Source organism: Ornithorhynchus anatinus, chromosome X1, assembly GCF_004115215.2.
Source record: "Ornithorhynchus anatinus isolate Pmale09 chromosome X1, mOrnAna1.pri.v4, whole genome shotgun sequence".
NCBI classification, from domain to species: Eukaryota; Metazoa; Chordata; class Mammalia; order Monotremata; family Ornithorhynchidae; genus Ornithorhynchus; species Ornithorhynchus anatinus.
In genome coordinates this window covers 78,596,423-78,616,462 of record NC_041749.1, presented here as the reverse complement: position 1 = coordinate 78,616,462, position 20,040 = coordinate 78,596,423, and the positions used below count along the sequence as shown (strand labels likewise).

At 48.0% G+C, this 20,040-nt stretch overlaps 1 protein-coding gene across 1 annotated transcript in view; it reads right to left on the bottom strand.

The window, feature by feature from the left end:
• The window catches only part of NUP210 (nucleoporin 210), a 153,022-nt gene that overhangs the window by 19,906 nt on the left and 113,076 nt on the right, over window positions 1–20,040 (bottom strand). Inside the window, exons 29-30 of the mRNA XM_029050995.1 lie at window positions 19,510–19,601; window positions 18,645–18,819 (exon numbers count right to left, since the gene is read on the bottom strand). Of these exons, the coding sequence (XP_028906828.1) occupies window positions 18,645–18,819; window positions 19,510–19,601 (267 nt within the window). The remainder of the gene's footprint in view (window positions 1–18,644; window positions 18,820–19,509; window positions 19,602–20,040) is intronic.

Here is a 20,040-nt window from a genome sequence, read left to right as displayed (position 1 = left end):
TTCAACCCCCACCCCCAACTCCCTTCCCACCTTGTTATTAGGTTCTTTTCCCTCCCTGCCCAACCTAACCAGTTTAGAGAAGTATTTTACCTTTTATCTCAGAATATGCATATCACAAGTTTTAAAAGGAGAAGACAGATTTAGCCTCAAGCAAACAGCAACTATGCAGACTCTAAATACATAGTTTAAAGAGCTGGATAATGGAGCCACTAAAAGACACCCCTTCCTGTGAGAGATTTTCAGGATCGCTTTGCTTTAAGTAGACAAAACAGACTTCAAGGACTCTAGTAGTAGTATTGGTAGGAGCCACAGTAACACTATCAATTAAGTGTGCAAAGCTCTGTACCAAGCACTGGGGAGAGATACAGGGACACTGATTCAGACACAGCCCCAAGTCCCCAAGGGGACTCACAGTCTACATGAAGGGGAGGACAGACACACAGAAAAAGAACAACAAGGTTAATTCAATAAAAACAACAATCCTTCTTGGATTTTCCACTGCTCCAAAGCAGTGGTATCCTTGTTCCAACCCCTCACAGGCTTCCTGACATTTTAACAGTAGTATCTCAATCAATCATGAGCACTTACTGTGTGCAGAGCACTGTACTAAGCACTTGGGAGAGCATAATATAACAGAGTTGGTAGACAAATTCCCAGCTCACAACGAATGTACCCATTCTCTGCTCCAAGAGGCATGGATCTCCCCAGGACCTCCTATAGAAACTGGGGACTCAGTGGTTCGGGGCCTAGAGCCTCCGTGAAAGGGATATAAAGTCAATAGCAAAAGCCGAGATTGGCTTGAGCAAATATTCCTACAAATATGTCATTTGCTTTCCAAACCTTTTGTGTTGGGGTTTGTTACTACAGTGAAGTGTCATACCTCTTTGAAGCAAGGGCCCATGAAAGTTGGCTAATGTCACTTTTTCTGACACAGAAGTGATAGGTTATAAGGGAGACTGAAGGAAATACAGGCATTTAAAAGAAGGCTACACTTGGTGTGTGCGTGTCTGTGTGTACTTTATAGGAGCTGGGGAGCCGCAGGACAGCTTCAGAGCAACCTTATTGTAACAATGAACCCCAACTACTAGTACCAAGTAAGTACCAAGTAGACCTGCAAATATTTTTCTCAGAGACACTGTCCATCAGGCCACCTTCAAGATTGTGGGTATGGTGAGAAGAGGCCACCAATCAATCAATGGAATTTATTGAGCGCTCACTATGCGCAGAGCCCTGGACTAGACACTTGGGCGTGTACAATAAAACAGAGCTGGCAGACACATTCTCTACCCACAACAAGCTTACATATTCCAGTTTACAACCACTCCAAGGTGCAAACTACATGTTTGATGTCTCATCATCATCGTCAATGGTATTTATTGAGCGCTTACTGTGCGCTCAATACTATGCGCTTGGAAGAGTACAACAGAGTTGGTAGACATGCTCCCCACCCACAACACGCTTAAATATTCCAGTTTACAACTATCCCAGATGTCTCTTGTTTCCTCCCATCCCCTGTCCACTCCCATCCCCAGCTCTTCTGCTAAGGAAATCCCTCTCTGCACTCTCCCCACCTGGAATGAGATTAAATATTGAAACAATGACTGGATCTTGGAGGAAGCTCTGCCCAGAGTTTGTGTCAGATTTTCAAGGCAGAGCTGTGTGATCCAGGGCAATTTACTTCACTTCTCTGGGCCTCAGTTCCCTCATCTGTAAAATGGGGATTGAGACTCTGAGCCCCATGTAGGACAAGGACTGTGTCCAACTCCATTTGCTTGTATCCACCCCAGCACTTAGTACAGTGTCTGGCACATAGTAAGCACTTAAATACCATTATTCTTATTATTATTATAACCAGAGCAGTTGTTGAACTGAAGAGGCAACCTAATTTAGACATGGATATGCAGCTGTTGATGACTTAACTGCATCTCATTTTGAGAAATCATTGTTTAATGAGGACCTCATTAAACTTCAGCAAGCCAACTCAACATTGTGAGACACTAAAATAGTTGTTGAAGTAGTTATGGTCTCTCCACCACCAGCTAAAATGTGGGGATTAAAAAGTCTTGCAGCAATTTTCAAGCAAGAGAGTGAATGTATACACATGACCTGTAGATCCCAATGGAGAGAGGAGTTCAAAGGTGGACAGTGGTGTTTAGAAGGAGTTGGCCTACTACCAGGTACTATAAAGAAGAAGACTGTTGTTCAACCTAAATTGAACAGATTCTTTTGTAAAATTAAAAAAAAACCCACTACTACAGTCAGCAGAACAAGCTTCCACTTCTCCAGCCTCCTGCAAAGACTCAATTTCTGCAGTATCCTCAGAGGAGATCTCCTCCCTCCTCACAAGTGCCACCCCCTCCACCTGTGCCTCGGACCCCATTCCTGCTCACCTTATAAAAACCATCACCCCTGCCCTCCTCAACGTCTATCTTTAACCACTCTCTCTCCAATGGCTTCTTCCCCTCTGCCTTCAAACATGCCCATGTCTCCCTCATCCTAAAAAAATGCCTCTCTCGACCCCACTTCTCCTTCCAGTTATCGCCCTATCTCCCTACTACCCTTTCTTTCCAAGATCTTAGAACGAGTCGTCTACACTCGCTGCTTACAATTCCTTAACTCCCATTCTCTCCTGGACCCCCTCCAATCTGGCTTCTGTCCCCTCCACTCTACCGAGACTGTTCTCTCTAAGGTCACCCATGCCCTCCTTCTTGCCAAATCCAATGGCTCCTACTCTATTCTAATCCTCCTTGACCTCTCAGCTGCCTTTGACACTGTTGACCATCCCCTTCTCCTCCACACCTTATCTCACCTTGGCTTCACGGACTCCGTCCTCTCCTGGTCTCCTCTTATCTCTCTGGCCGTTCATTCTCGGTCTCCTTCGCAGGGTCTTCCTCTCCCTCCCATCCTCTAACTGTTGGGGTTCCTCAAGGGTCAGTTCTTGGCCCTCTTCTGTTCTCCATATACACTCACTCCCTCGGTGAAATCATCCGCTCTCACGGCTTCAACTATCATCTCTACGCAGATGACACACAGATCTACATCTCTGCCCCTGTCCTCTCCCCCTCCCTTCAGGCTCGCATCTCCTCCTGCCTCCAGGATGTCTCCACCTGGATGTCGGCCCGCCACCTAAAACTCAACATGACCAAAATTGAGCTCCTCATTTTCCCTCCTAAGCCCTGTCCTCTCCCTGACTTCCCTATCACAGTGGATGGTACGACCACCCTTCCCGTCTCTCAGGCCCGCAACGTCGGTGTCATCTTTGACTCGGCTCTCTCATTCACCCCACACATCCAATCCGTCACCAAGACCTGCCGGTCTCACCTTTATAATATCGCCAAGATCCACCCTTTCCTCTCCACCCAAACGGCTATTTTACTGTTACAGGCTTTCGTAATATCCCGGCTAGATTACTGTGTCAGCCTGCTCTCTGATCTCCCTTCCTCCTCTCTCGCCCAGCTCCAGTCTATTCTTCACTCCTCTGCCCGGCTCATCTTCCTGCAGAAATGCTCTGGGCATGTCACTCTCCTTCTTAAAAACCTCCAGTGGTTGCCTATCAACCTCCGCACAAAACAAAAACTTCTCACTCTAGGCTTCAAGGCTCTCCATCACCTTCCCCTTCCTACCTCTCCTCCCTTCTCTCTTTCCACTGCCCACCCTTCACACTCCAATCCTCTGCCGCCCACCTCCTCACCGTCCCCCGTTCTCGCCTAACCCGCCATCGACCTCTGGGCCACGTCCTCCCGCGGACCTGGAATGCCCTCCCTCCTCACCTCCACCAAACTAATTCTCTTCCCCTCTTCAAAACCCTACTTAAAGCTCACCTCCTCCAAGAGGCCTTCACAGACTGAGCTCCCCTTTTCCCTCTGCTCCCTCTACCCCCCTCTTCACCTCTCCACAGCTAAACCCTCTTTTCCCCCCTTTCCCTCTGCTTCTCCCCCTCTCCATTCCCATCCCCTCAGCACTATACTCGTCTGCTCAACTGTATATATTTTCATTACCCTATTTATTTTGTTAATGAGATGTACATCACCTTGATTCTATTTATTTGCTATTGTCTTAATGAGATGTTCATCCCCTTGAGTCTATTTATTGCTATTGTTCTTGTCTGTCTGTCTCCCCCGATTAGACTGTAAGCCCATCATAGGGCAGGGACTGTCTCTATCTGTTACCGATTTGTATATTCCAAGTGCTTAGTACAGTGCTCTGCACATAGTAAGCGCTCAATAAATACTATTGAATGAATGAATGAATTCCATTACAACTCCTATTTACCTTGCAATCTTATGCTTTGGATTGCTTTAGTAAAGATTAAACAATCGTTTAGTGACATTTATCATCACAATAAATAGCATGTGAAGGGATTTCATGCAGACAATCCTTGACTTAAAATGTTTTAAGGAACAATGAATGGCACATACAATATTTTAAACTTTACATACTGTACACATCCTGTTTGACTTTCCAACACGATAAAAGCTGCTACTGCTTGCTCTTGGACCCTTTCCATTGCAGCCAAGCAAAGCAACCGCAGTTACTTCTGCCTTCCCGCTGGCCTCCTAGGGTCCCTACTGACGTGTCTATGAATACCAGGCTGCAGGGATATAAGTTACATCGCCATTCCAGAAACAGGCACCGGCTTTCCCCAGCACCATCGAGAATGCCCCATCCCATCCTGCCTTCCACCACCCTGATGGAAGAGAACAGCACCTACAGCATGAGGCTTCCACAAACTTCAGGAAGGCTAGTGACTGCTGTAGCAGTTACTGTGGCTACGGGTGTGCTTTAGACTCGGAGCCGAAAGAAGCCTGAAATTCTGCTCCTCTTGCCACAGCATCCTGTTGATTTTTGTTTTTATTTTGTGGATTTGTCCTTGTCTTTTATGCTGCATTTTTTTTTTATTGTTTCATCACTCTTGAACTGTTTTACTCCAGTCACTCTCCCTACCTTATATTCTTAGACTGTGAGCTCACTGAGGGCCAGGGATTGTGTCTAATTCCTATGTGGGAATTATTTCCCAGCACTTAGTACAGTACTCTGCACACAGTAAATACTTCATAAATACTGTTACTACTACTATTATTATTTTCACATTTGTCAAGCACTTACTATGTGTCAAACACTATTCTAAGTGCTGGTGTTGATACAAATTAATCAGGTTGGACATGGTCCCTTGTCCCTGGGGCTCACAGTCTAAAAAAGTAGGAGGGAGAGCAGACATTAAACCCACATTTTACAGATGAGGAGACTGAGGCACAGAGAAGTTAAGTGACTTGCCCGAGGATGGGGGCAGGGAAGGGGAGAGTGTTTAAAAGTTTGTCTCACCCCTTCTAGACTGTGAGACCGTTGTTGGGTAGGGATTGTGTCTGTTGCTGAATTGTAGTTTCCAAGCACTTAATATAGTGCTCTGCACACAGTAAGTGCTCAAAATATATGATTGAATGAATGAAAAGGGGTTGGAGTGAAGTGTACGAGGTCAGGGTGCAGGAAGGGGCAGTACCCTGACTGCCAGGCAGAATCACCAGGGAGAGTCAGAGTCTAATTAGGAGGGAGAACAGGCATTAAATCCTCATTTTACAGAAGAGGAGACTGAGGCACAGAGAAGTTAAACGACTTGCCCAAGGTCACAAATCAGGCAGGTGGTGGAGCCGGAATTAGAACCCAGATCCTCTGACTTCCTGGCCCCTGCTCTTTCCACTAGGCCATGTTGCTCCTCTGCTACTCTATTGCAAAACTACTACTACATTGGTTTCAGCTTTTTTATGGCTTGAATTAATAATAATAATCATTCATTCAATTTTATTTATTGAGCACTTACTGTGTGCACAGCACTGTACTAAATGCATGGAAAGTACCATTCGGCAACAAATAGAGACAATTCCTGCCCATCAACAGGTTCAAAGTCTAGAAGGGAGGAATAATGGTTATTTAAGTGCTTACTATGTGCCAAGCACTGTTCTAAGCACTGAGGTAGGTGCAAGGTAATCAGGTTGTCCCACGTGGGGATCACAGTCTTAATCCCCATTTTACAGATTAGGTAACTGAGGCACAGAGAAGTTGAATAACTTGTCCAAAGTCACACAACTGACAAGTGGTGGAGTCGGGATTAGAACCCACAACCTCTGAGTCCCAAGCCCGGGCTCTTTCCACTAAGTCACGCTGCTTGACAGGGATGGGGGTTACACAAGAGCCGTAGGGAAATGGGGAAACAATTTTAAAAGCTAGGATGGGGGAAGGGGAGAAAGCTTAAAAAGTGGTGGGAGTGGAGTGCATGAGGTCAGGGTGCAGTAAGGGTCAGTTCCCTGACTGTCAGGCACACTCACCAAGGAGGGTCAAAACATCCATCTTTACTTTCAATGAAGTAAAAAATGGCTATCGTGGAACTTCTCTGACTCAATATAAATACATTGATGTTGCCATATTACTCATCTGCAATTGTATGCATATACAATCTGGGTAATTTTGGTAAAAATAGAACATCCAACCTTGGTTCAGGGACCAAGCCCCTATTTATAACACTGCTCCTCTGAGAAAATGGGTCCAGACTTACATTTCAATTTCAGATGCAGCTTTCAGGAACTAATTGTGTCACAGAGCCAAGGACTTCCAATATTACTTTTCTAGAGGTTCTGGAACAGATCCTCATTTATCACATGTAAATATATGAGAAAATATACCGCACGATACAACTGGGTTATGTTCCCTGAAAATGGGTTCTAAACACGGCTCTATCACTTGTCTCCTGTGTGACTTTGGGTAAGTCACTTCACTTCTCTATGCTTCAGTTACCTCATCTGTAAAATGGGCAGTAAGACCATGAGCCCCATGTGGGACAGGGACTGCATCCAACTTGATTAGCTTGTGTCTACCCCAGCTTTTAGTACAGTGCCTGGCACATAGACATGGACTCGGGAGCTCTCCTCCCAGGCACCGGTTCCTTGGACTGCCTGCCCCCCATTTCCAGGCTAGCTCTTTAGCAGCCTTTTTGGCCACCGACCGCCGACTTTAGCTGCTTTTTGGCCACTGACCGCCGACTCATCCACGCTGGGACCGCCTCTCTCTCCAGGGAAGCTGAGCCTTGTCATCGCCCGGACCCTTGGAGCCATTACCACATGGGCTCGGGATCTCTGCTCCCCTGAGGCGCAGCCTTGGCCCGCCCGGCCCCGATTCCCGACAAGCCCCCCCTTTCGCCTGCCGCTAGCCGACTCATCTGCGCCTCCTCCGCCTCCCGGGGGGAGCTGAGCCTTGGACCGCCCGGACCCGCACCCGCCTCATCCTTTCCCAACCTGGACCTCCGCACCCCGGCTCAGGAACTCCGACACTGGGAGAAGCCGCGTGGCTCAGTGGAAAGAGCACGGGCTTTGGAGTCAGAGGTCATGAGTTCGAATCCCAGCTCTGCCACTTGTCAGCTGTGTGACTGTGGCCAAGTCACTTCACTTCTCTGTGCCTCAGTTACCTCATCTGGAAAATGGGGATTAAGACTGTGAGCCCGACGTGGGACAACCTGATTCCCCTGTGTCTACCCCAGCGCTTAGAACAGTGCTCTGCACATAGTAAGCGCTTAACAAATACCAACATTATTATTATTATTGTTAAGGATCTTCGCCCCCAGAGACCCCCAGCCACCAGTTCCCATTCCAGCCTCCCTGCTCGGGCCCGGGGACATTGCGCTCCCCTTCTCGACCCTGGGGACACTGTGCTCCCCTGGGGACATTGTGTCCCCCTGCTCGGGCCCGGGGACACTGTGCTCCCCAACCGCCCCCCCCACTCCACCTGAAGCGGCCATTTTGGGAAGCCCTCACTCCCTCTTCCCCCTTGAGGTGATTCATCTCCCCCGCCCCCGCCCCGGGCGACAATGTCCTTGTTCTCACCGTGTTATCTTACCTTAGCCGCCGCCTATGGCCGCACCGCCCACCCCCCCCCCCCCGACAACCTCAGGGCCCCCACCGCCGCCTCAGAGACATTTGGTCATGAGCTCTGGGACTCTCTCGGCCGCTAGCCGCTTGACTTTGAGTCTGATCGGGTCGGGTCGGGTCGACCCCGACCCTGGTCATCGCCTGCTTATTAACACTATTGTATTGTATCATACTGTACCATGTTGCTATATTACCGATTTCGCTTGTTATTGTTTATTGTTGTCAGTGCTGCCACCCACCTCTCTGGCCTCACCAGCCGCCTGACTTTGAGTTTGATCAGGTCGGCCCTTAATCAAGCCTACCCCCGACCCTGGTCATCGCCCGCTTATTAACACTACTGTATTGTAGCAGCGTGGCTCAGTGGAAAGAGCACGGGCTTTGGAGTCAGGGCTCATGAGTTCGAATCCCAGCTCTGCCACTTGTCGGCTCTGTGACTGTGGGCAAGTCACTTAACTTCTCTGTGCCTCAGTTCCCTCATCTGTAAAATGGGGATTAAGACTGTGAGCCCCACGTGGGACAACCTGATTCCCCTATGTCTACCCCAGCGCTTAGAACAGTGCTCGGCACATAGTAAGCGCTTAACAAATACCAACAACAAAAAAAAAAATGTTGCTATATTACCGATTTCGTTTGTTACTGTTTATTGTTGTCAGTGCTGCCACCCACCTCTCTGGTCTCACCATGTCCCTCCTCCCCCCCTCCTCCCTCCCGCCCTTCCTATCCGCCCCTTCTCCTCTCTCGCTCAGCTCTTTCCCGCTCTCTCCTCTGCCTCCTCCCCCCCCACCTCCCCGGCCCTAGAACCCCACTTTACCAGCGCTACCCCTCTTCGCCCTCCCCCTACTCTCCTCCCCACCAAACCCCCTCCTCACCCCCTCTCCTCTTCTCTCTTCCCCACCCACGCCCCATCCCAGTCCTCCTGTCCCACCGCTACCCCTCATCCCCCTCTCCCCGTCCAGGGCCCCGCCACCTCCTTCCCATCCAAACCCTCCCCTCCCCCTGCTCTCCCCCCCTCCCCCACACAGCTACTTTCAAGTGTGGCCTCTGGAACCCCCACTCCATTACAGGTAAACTAACTTTCGTCCATGACCTTTTCCTTTCCCACTCTCTCCTCCTCCTCGCCCTTTCAGAAACGTGGCTCACTCCCGAAGACACGGTCTCCGCCGCTGCTCTCTCCAGCGGAGGCCTCTCCTTCTCCCACTCCCCCAGACTCACCGGTAAGGGAGGAGGCGTCGGCTTCCTCCTCTCGCCCCGTTGCCGCTTCCGCACTATCCCTCCTCCCCCCTCCCTCTCCTTCCCCTCCTTCGAAGCCCATATCATTCACCTCTATCACCCCCTCCAGATACTTGTCGCTGTCATCTACCGCCCTCCTGGTCCCACCTCCGACTTCTTCAACCACCTAGACCCCTTCCTCACCTTCCTTCTCTCTGCCCACTCTGATCCTCGGAGACTTCAACATCCATATGGATGTACCCGATGACTCCTCTGCCGCCCGCCTGCTATCCCTCCTCGACTGTGCCGACCTCCTGCTCCACCATACCGTGCCCACTCACCGACTCAGTCACACCCTCGATCTCGTCATCTCCTATCGCTGCACTATCTCCTCCCTCACCAACTCTGAAATCCCTCTCTCTGACCATAACCTTCTCACCTGCCTCATCTCTCACATTCCCTCCCCCTGCAAATCTTTGCTACTGCCCCACAGAGACCTCCGCTCTCTCGATCCAATCCGTCTTTCCAATAGCATCTCTCCTCACCTTGCCGCCCTGTCCTCACTTCCCACGCTCGATGATCAGGTCTCCGCTCTCAACTCCACCCTCTCTACTCATCTCGACTCTCTCGCCCATCTTTCCCTCCGCCACTCTCGCTCCACTAACCCACGGCCCTGGATCACCTCCTCTGTCCGCCTCCTACGCTCTTATGCTTGAGCTGCCGAGCGCTGCTGGCGAAAGTCCAAGTACCAAGCCGACCACACACACTTCAAATTTATCCTTTCCTGCCTTAACTCTGCCCTCTCCTCCGCCAGGCAAAACTTCTTCTCCTCCCTCATCGACACCCATGCCCGTCACCCCCGCCAATTGTTCCGGACCTTTAACTCTCTCCTTAGGCCCCCTGTTCCTCCCCCTCCCCCATCTCTCACCCCCAATGATCTGGCCACCTACTTCATCACAAAAATCAACACAATCAGGTCTGAGCTCCCCAAAGTCACCCCTCCGCCTCTCCCCTCCCCCCCCAACAACCCCCTCCCCTACTTTCCCATCCTTCCCTGCAGTATCCTCAGAGGAGATCTCCTCCCTCCTCGCAAGTGCCACCCCCTCCACCTGCGCCTCGGACCCCATTCCCTCTCACCTTATTAAAAGCATCGCCCCTGCCTTCCTCCCTTCCTTAACTTCTATTTTTAACCACTCAATCTCCAATGCTCCTTCCCTTCTGCCTTCAAACATGACCACGTCTCCCCCATCCTAAAAAAACCCGCTCTTGACCCCATTTGCCCTTCCAGTTATCGCCCTATCTCTCTACTACCCTTCCTTTCCAAAATCCTAGAACGAGTCATCTACAATTGCTGCTTAGAATTCCTTAACTCCCATTCTCTCCTGGACCCCCTCCAATCTGGCTTCCATCCCCTCCACTCTACCGAGACTGCTCTCTCTAAGGTCACCCATGACCTCCTTCTTGCCAAATCCAATGGCTCCTACTCCATTCTAATCCTCCTTGACCTCTCTGCTGCCTTTGACACTGTCGACCATCCCCTCCTCCTCCATACCTTATCTCACCTTGGCTTCACGGACTCCGTCCTCTCCTGTTCTCCTCTTATCTCTCTGGTTGGTCATTCTCAGTCTCCTTCGCAGGCGCCTCCTCCCCCTCCCATCCTTTAACTGATGGAGTTCCTCAAGGGTCAGTTCTTGGCCCTCTTCCGTTCTCCATTTACACTCACTCCTTTGGTGAACTCATTCGCTCTCACTGCTTCGACTACCATCTCTACGCAGATGACACACAGATCTACATCTCTGCCCCTGTCTTCTCCCCCTCCCTTCAGGTTCGCATCTCCTCCTGCCTCCAGGATGTCTCCACCTGGATGTCGGCCCGCCACCTAAAACTCAACATGAGCAAGACTGAGCTCCTCATCTTCCCTCCCAAGCCCGGTCCTCTCCCAGACTTCCCTATCACTGTGGATGGCACGACCATCCTTCCCGTCTCTCAGGCCCGCAATCTCGGTGTCATCCTTGACTCGTCTCTCTTGTTCACCCCACACAACCTATCCATTACCAAGACCTGCCGGTTTCACCTTTACAATATCGCCAAGATCCGCCCTTTCCTCTCCACCTAAACGGCTACCTTACTTCTACAGGCTCGTTATATCCCGGCTAGACTACTGTGTCAGCCTTCTCTCTGATCTCCCTTCTTCCTCTCTCGCCCCGCTCCAGTCTATTCTTCACTCCGCTGCCCGGCTCATCTTCCTGCAGAAACGATCTGGGCATGTCACTCCCCTTCTTAAACACCTCCAGTGGTTGCCTATCAACCTCCGCTCCAAACAAAAACTCCTCACTCTAGGCTTCAAGGCTCTACATCACCTAGCCCCTTCCTACCTCTCCTCCCTTCTCTCTTTCTACTGCCCACCCCGCATGCTCCGCTCCTCTGCCGCCCACCTCCTCACCGTCCCTCGGTCTCACCTATCCCGCCGTCGACCCCTGGGCCACGTCCTCCACGGTTCTGGAATGCCCTCCCTCCTCACCACTGACAATCTAATTCTCTTCCCCTCTTCAAAACCCTACTTAAAACTCACCTCCTCCAAGAGGCCTTCCCAGACTGAGCTCTCCTTCTCCCTCTACTCCCTCTACCGCCCCCTCTTCACCTCTCCGCAGCTTAACCCTCTTTTCCCCCCATTTCCCTCTGCTCCTCCCCCTTTCCCTTCCCATCCCCTCAGCACTGTACTCGTCTGCTCAACTGTATATATTTTCATTACCCTATTTATTTTGTTAATGAAATGTACATTGCCTTGATTCTATTTAGTTGCCATTGTTTTTACGCGATGTTCTTCCCCTTGACTCTATTTATTGCCATTGTTCTTGTCTGTCTGTCTCCCCCGATTAGACCGTAAGCCCGTCAAAGGGCAGGGACTGTCTCTATCTGTTGCCGACTTGTTCATTCCAAGCGCTTAGTACAGTGCTCTGCACATAGTAAGCGCTCAATAAATACTATTGAATGAATGAATGAATAGTACGTGCTTAACAAACACCATAAAAAATGTGACTGTCGTGGAATATACCTGAATTGCTTTGATGAAAATTATTCAGAGGTTAAATAAAAATTCTTTGAAAAGCAAGATATGCATCCAATTAATCTTGCAACTCTTCATATTCCTAACAAAATGGAGACCCACAAAAACCTGTTATGGGACCAGTGGTGAGATTCTTAAGCGGAAGAGATCCAGGGTCAGGTGGACTGCAATCGGGCTCAAGACTCCATTCTCACACCTTCTGGGCTCCTTGCCAGCCCCCCCCTCCCCGATTCCTAAATGCAAAAATACATGGTCTCAACTCTTCCCTCTCCACCAACCCCAATTCTGTTGCTCCCTCATCCCTCTGTTACTCTTGCACTTCCAATCCACAGCTCTGGATCACTGCCACAGTCCACTTCCTCCACTCCTGATCCACTCCTGCCACTCCAAATGCAGTCCGGCTATAACTCAGCTCTGTTTTCTGCTCAACTCTACTATTTTTTCCCCTCGTCAATTCACATGCCCAAAGCCCCCACCCATTTTTCCAAATCTTCAACTCCCTCTTGAATAATAATGGTGGTATTGTTAAGTGCTTACTATGGGTCAAGCACTGTTCTGAACATTGGGGTAGATAAAGTTAATCACATTGGACACAGTCCCTATGCCACATGGGGCTCAGAGACTAAGTAGGAAGGAGGACAGGTATTGAACCACTATTTTATAGATGACGAAACTGAAGCACAGAGAAGTGAAGTGATTTGCCCAAGGACACATAGCAGGTAGTTGGCAGAGCTGGGATTAGAACCCAGATCCTCTGACTCCTAGGCCTTGTGCTCTTTCCATTAGGCCATGCTGCTTCTCAGAGTGCTTGAAGCCTCCAGCTGCTCCATCACCTCCCTCTAACCTCTGATGGCTTCACCAACTACTTTGTGTGTAAAAATCAAAGTCTTCAGGGGTGAATTTTCCAAAGTCTCACCCAACAGCCCCTTACATAGTCTTCTGATGCTTTCTTGCATTTCTTCTTCTTCCCAACTGTTTCTCAAGAGGTCTTCCACCTGCTCAATAAATCCAGCCCCATTACCTGGACCTTTGACTTTATCCCCGCTCACTTCCTAAAATAATTTGCTCCTCCACTGTTATTTTCAACCTCTCTCTGATGGTTCCCTCCCCTCTGCCCTTCAAACACACGTCACCCCCATATCGAAAAAGTCCTTCCTTTCAACCTCAAGGCCCACCCCCTCCAGCTAGAACCCCATCTTTCTGTTCCCATCCCTATCCAAACTCCTAAAATGTGCTTACACCCACTGCAGTCAGCATTTTGATCCCTTCGCCCCAGAGACTACACTTTCTAAGATTATCTATGACCTCCTTCTAGCCAAGTCTAAAGGATTCTCCTCAACCTCTCAGCTGCTTCTGACATGATGGAGCACTCCTTCCTCAAAACACTAAAATTACACCATCCTCTCTCTCTCTCTCAAAGGCCCGTAACTTCAGTATCAGCCTCATCTCATTGTCTTTCAACTTTCCCATTAAATCTACTGCATAATCTTGCCAGCTTGTCCTACACTACCTTTTTCCTGGATCTGCCCTTTCTTCCCCACCCAAGCAGCTCTAACCCTGTTACAAATGTTGGTCATAGCATGGCCAGATGATTGTATCAGCTTCCCTGGTGGTCTCCCTGCTTCCGGACTCTCTCCATTCCAATGGAAACCACATGCTAATGCATGGATCATCTTCATGAAGCATTGCTTGGCACACATCTCACAGCATCCAGTCCACAAGTAAAGGGAGTTCCTTGTTGGGTTCATCTGTTTGCTCTTCACAGAGCCTAAAGATCAAAGCTATCAGCATATGGTAGTTTCTGTATGCCTCTCTCAAAGGCTTTCGATGATAAACATGCCCTATGGAGTTGGAAGAATTTCCCGGTAGGAAGGAAGCCTATTCGGACATCAGCTTCCAAATCCCTCACTGCAAACTCAAGCATGGTGGCATAGAACATGTAGAACAGGAATGGAAGGACAACTGGAGTGCCTTGCTCCACTTGAAAGGTGATGGGAAAAGGGTCAGACAAGGCACCGTCAACTCGGACTCCACCAATCATACCATCATGGAGTAGCCCAAGGATCCCGGAGAACTCAGGGCAGCTAAAATTTACCTAGCAGCTGCCAGGGACCAGGACTATGAATGTTGTCAAATGCTTTGACTTGAATGTTGTCAAGTGCATGAAAACTGCATGGAGATTTTTGGGTTACTGTCAGCCCTTTATCCAGCCCTTTTTAAAGCCACTCGGCTGCAGCATTCCCATATAAACCTCCAAGTGTTGGACTAAGCATTTGAAATAGCAAGAGCGCCATCCAAACCATCAAGCAGGAAAAATATCAAGCTCCTGAAAAGTAAAGCATCCATTTATTCATTTATATTAATGTCTGTCTCCCTCTCTGGACTGTGAGCTCATTGTGGGCAGGAATTTGTTTGTTGTTATAGTGTACTCTCCCAAGCACTTAGTACAGTGCTTTGCACACAGTAAGCACTCAATAAATACGATCGAACAAATGAATTTATCCCAGCTGCCCTTGAAGAACAAGGCATCTCAGCTAAAACTCCTGGCACAAATAGTTAATAGCATTTCTCAGAGAGACTATCTATTAGATATCCATCCAGAATGGCTTAAATGCAAGCAAGCACGTTTAAAAACCAGTCTTCAGCAAAGCAAGAAGTGTACCAAGAGCCCCTTGCAGCTTCGGTCCTATGAGACCAAAAAGGAAGCCTACTAAAAACTGACAACGGGACAGGAAACTCGAGCTAAGAAACATGCATGACCAGGATTAGGATGCCAAGACTGAAGAGAACTGAGAAGCAAGGCTGAACTCCCTATCTTCCCACCCAAACTCTGTCTTCCCCCCATCACTGTAGATGGCACCACCATCCTTTCTGCCTCACAAGACCATAACCTTGGCATTATCCTTGACTCATCTCTCTCATTTAACCCTCACAGTCAATCTGGCACTAAATCCTTTCGGTCCCATCTTCACAACATCGCTAAAATCCGCCCTTTCCTCTCCATCCACATTTCCCACCACAATACAATCACTTATCCTATCCTGCCTTGATTACTGTATCAGCCTCCTTGCGGACCTCCCAGCCTCCTCTCTCCACTCCAGTCCATTCGTCACTCTGCTGCCCAGATACTTTTTCTACAAAAATGTTCTGGACATATTTCCCCACTCCTCAAGAAACTCCAATGGTCGCCTATCTACCTCCACATCAAACAGAAACTCCACGCCATTGGCTTTAAAGCATTCAATCACCTTGTCCCCTCCCAACTCACTACTCTCCTACTACAACCCAGCACATACACTTTGCTCCTCTAATGCCAACTTTCTGACTTTTCCTCGCTCTCATCTATCTCACTGCTGATTCTTTGTCCACATCCTGCCTCTGGCCTTGAATGCCCTCTCTCCTCAAATCCAACAATTACTCTCCCCAACTTCAAAGTCTTATTGAAGGCACATCTCCTTCAAGAGGCCTTCCCTAAGCCCTCCTTTCCTCTTCTCCCACTCCCTTCTGCACTGCCCTTACTCCCTTTATTCATCCCTCCTCCCAGCCCCACAGCACTTACGTACATATCCGTAATTTATTTACATTAATGTCTATCTCCCCCTCTAGACTGTAAGCTCGTTGTGGGGAGGGAATGTGTCTGTTTATTGTTATACTGTACTCTCCCAAGCTCTTATTACAGTGCTCTGCACACAGTAAGAGCTCAGTAGATACAACTGAATGAATGAACGAATGAGAGATGAGGACCTACCAACTAGGGGGTTTTACTCATTACTGATGAAACCATGCAGACTTTCGCAGCAGTACTAAAAAGTACAGAAGGAACTACCCTTATTATCGACATAGGGCAAATCCTGTGCAGATGACAAGAACACTGCAATGGATCTTTTTAACATGTTTTCCACCACAGAGGAAGAGATTCTTTGGCAGCATAGAAACCTGGCCAAAATATGAGGATATGTCTTCGTTCCAGTTTATGAGGCAGTCATTAGCATAGTCAAACTCATGAAAAATGATAAAGCACCTGGACCTGAATGTAATTCCTCGGTTATTTCAGGATTTCCTCAGCGATTTCATCGCCAATGAAGGGAGGGAATACTCCTGGGCCTTTTGGAGCATTTCCCCGACCATTTAGTATGCTGTTGCTTCTGTACATAAAATGGCCCTCTAGTGGTGTGAAAGAGGAAATGTATCTTCCCAAGGAGCCTCACTCATCCGGTATAGTTTATGGAGAATCTAACTCAATCACAGTGCTCTCCAACTTGTTAGGCAACACAGCATCGACCATTAATTTGAGCTTTCTATCGGTCATGGCATGAGGCTGAAAAATAGAATCAGTTGTCTGGATATTTAACTCCCTCCTCAGGCCCCCTGTCCCCCTCTCTCTTCCCCATCCCTCACCCCTAATGATTTGGCCATCTACTTCATTAGAAAACAACACCATCGGGTCTGAGCTCCCCAAAATCACCCCTCCCCCTCCTCCATCCTCATCCTTCCCAGCAGTATCTTCAGAGGAGATCTCCTCCCTCCTCTCAAGTGTCACCCCCTCCATATGCGCATCAGACCTCACTCCTTCCCACCTTATAAAAACTCTCGCTCCTTCCCTCCTACCCTCCTTACCTGCCATCTTCAACTGCTCACTCTCCAATGGGTTCTTCCCCTCTGCCTTCAAACATGTCCACATCTCCCCCCATCCTAAAAAAACCCTCCCTTGACCCCACGGCCCCCTCCGGTTATTGTCCCATCTCCCTCCTACCCTTCCTTTCCAAACTCCTGGAGTGAGTCATCTACACTCGCTGCCTCGAATTCCTCTCCTCCAGCTCTCTCCTGGACCTCCTCCAATCTGGCTTCCATCCCCTCCACTCCACTGAAATTGCTCTCTCAAAGATCACCAATGACCTCCTTCTTGCCAAATCCAACGGCTCCTACTCCATCCTAATCCTCCTCGATCTCTCAGCTGCCTCTCACGCTGTCGACCATCCCCTTCTCCTCAACACATTATCCAACCTTGGCTTCACTGACTCCATCCTCTCCTGGTTCTCCTCTTATCTCTCTGGCCATTCATTCTCAGTCTTCTTCGCGGGATCCTCCTTCCCCTCCCATCCCCTAACTGTAGGGGTTCCTCAAGGGTCAGTTCTTGGTCCCCTTCTATTCTCCATCTACACTCACTCCCTTGGTGAACTCATTCCCTCCCACGGCTTCAACTATCATCTCTATGCAGATGATGTCTAAATCTATATCTTCTCCCCTGTTCTCTCTCCCTCCCTCCAGGCTTGCATCTCCTCCTGCCTTCAGGACATCTCTACTTAGATGTCCCACTGATACCTCAAACTTAACAAGTCCAAAACAGAACTCTTTATTTTCTCATACAAACCCTCTCCTCCCCCTGACTTTCTTGTCACTGGAGACTGTACCACCATCCTCCCTGTCTCACAAGCCCATAACCCTGGTGTTATCCTCCACTCATCTCTCTCATTCACTCCACATATCCAATCTGTCACCAAAACCTGCTGGTCGCACCTTTACAATATCACCAAAATCTGCCTCTTCCTCTCCATCCGAACTGCTACCACGTTAGTACAATCACTCACCCTGTCCAGACTGGATTACTTCATTAGCATCCTTTCTGACCTCCCAACCTCCTGTCTTTCCCCACTTCAATCTATACTTCACTCTGCTGCCCGGATTACTTTTCTACAGAAACATTCTGGGCATGTCACCACCCCCACCCCCACCCAAAAAATACCCAAAAACCTCCAATGGTTGCCTATCAACCTCCATATCAAGCAAAAATTCCTCATCACCTTGCCCCCCCATACCTGACCTCCCTTCTCTCCTTCCACATCTCAGCCCACACACTCCACTCCTCTGGTACTAACCTTCTCACTGTGCCTCGTTCTCGCCTGTCCTGCTGTCAACCTGTGGCCCACGTCCTACTTCTGGCCTGGAATGCCCTCCCTCCTCAAATATGTCAATCTCATTTCCCCCCTTCAAAGCCCTACTGAAGGCTCACCTCCTCCAGGAGGCATTCCCAGACAAAGCCCCCTTTTCCTCCCCTCGCCATAGACTGGACTTACTCCCTTTGCTCCACGCCCGTTAGATATAACAGGCATTATATTAATGCCTGTTTACTTGTTTTGATATGTATATATCTATAATTCTATTTATTTACATTGAGGCTATTTACACCTTTTTACTTGTTCTGATGTCTGTTTCCCCCCTTCTAGACTGCAAGTCTGTTGTGGGCAGGGATTATCTCTTTTTATTGCTGAATTGTACTTTCCAAGAGCTTAGTGCTGTGCCCTGCACACAGTAAGAGCTCAATAAATACTATTGAATGAATGAATTAAATAATACATGTTTTGACAAAACAAATGGTTAAGCCTAGTATTATACAAGAAGTCTACGCAAGTTTCACTGTTCTGATGAAAGGTGGGAAAACGAAATATAAATTTTACCTTGACAGCAACAATAATTGTCTGGTTGACTCCAAATGGTTCTTGTGAATTTATTTCAATTGTTGATGTTCCAATCAGAGAACCTGATACAAGGAAGCCTTTCTCGTCGATATGCACGATGGGAACTTTTTCTGGCCCATCCAACATTTGGTAACTGAGGGATGCTACGCCGTCCCTTCATAAAATGAAAAAGAGGCTCTCGATAAACTGGCATTTTTTAGATGCTGATATGAATGATGAACAGAAGCCCAGAAAAGCATGTGAAAGACTCTGAGATAAAACCACAGAGCTTTAAAGTCCAATCTAAATAACTAGGACTACAATTCTCACTTGATTGCTTAGAAAAACGACTTCTCTTGGCATGTCCATATATCAAAACCCATGTGCTGACAGGCCGCAGTCTCGTCACTTACTGATAGAAATTTAATTTAGAAAACTAATGGTTATGAGTACACGGTGGTTTCCAAAATCCTTTTCTGTAAACAATTTTTAATGCAAATTAGTAGGCTGGTATCCATATTCTTTCAAAAGAGGCAGTCACATGGTTAACTTTATTTCATCGACTAACTAAAGGGGAGGAAGAAGCAGATTGTATGTGCACATTTTGCCCATTTCATAAAGAATATCCTTTAGGAGCTGCATATCTGTGTATGAAATGTTCAATGAAGGTCGAGTTAGATTAACTACAAGCAAATGTAAAGACAGTGAGGTTATATTCAAGCCACACTTTGGAAGGAACATTCTGTGAGGGTTATTTTTTAATGAGAGATCAGAAAAGGACACAACCCCAAGTTTTTCCACATCAATAAACCAATGGCACACATATTACACATAACTTGCAAAAATTTACAGTTGAATCACCTACCTGTTTGTCTGAAGTTTTATAAATGAGTTTGGTGACATTAATATCTGCTCTGCTTCTATTTTGGGATTAAGCAGTAGAAGCTTTTCAAATACCTGTAGGAGATTGAGTGAGATCTGTTTATTTCAGTCATGTACATCCATTTGGATTTTGATGGGAGGGAAGACAGGGGGAAAGGAAACCAAGAGGAACAACAGAACAGAGGACAGAAAAAGTGCTTAAAGGTATTAACATTAAAGAAGCTGCTAAATTTCTCTACAACGATGAGCAAAATGCTTTAAAGCTGACAAAAAAAGCCCCAGAAAGAATTGGGTGAGATCAATTTTTTTTAAGTACTTTTATTCAGATCATGATGGAGGCTGGGGGCTGACGAGATAACTAATGAGTAGAGCAAAGAGAACAAGTTGCCAAAAAAAATCAGTTTAATAATCCCACTCAAAATCATACAGCTTTATTCTCCAGAGCCTATAAAAAGGACACTGCGGAATGGAAGCTTGCAATGTTAATCAGAATTATGACCCTAATCACAATCCA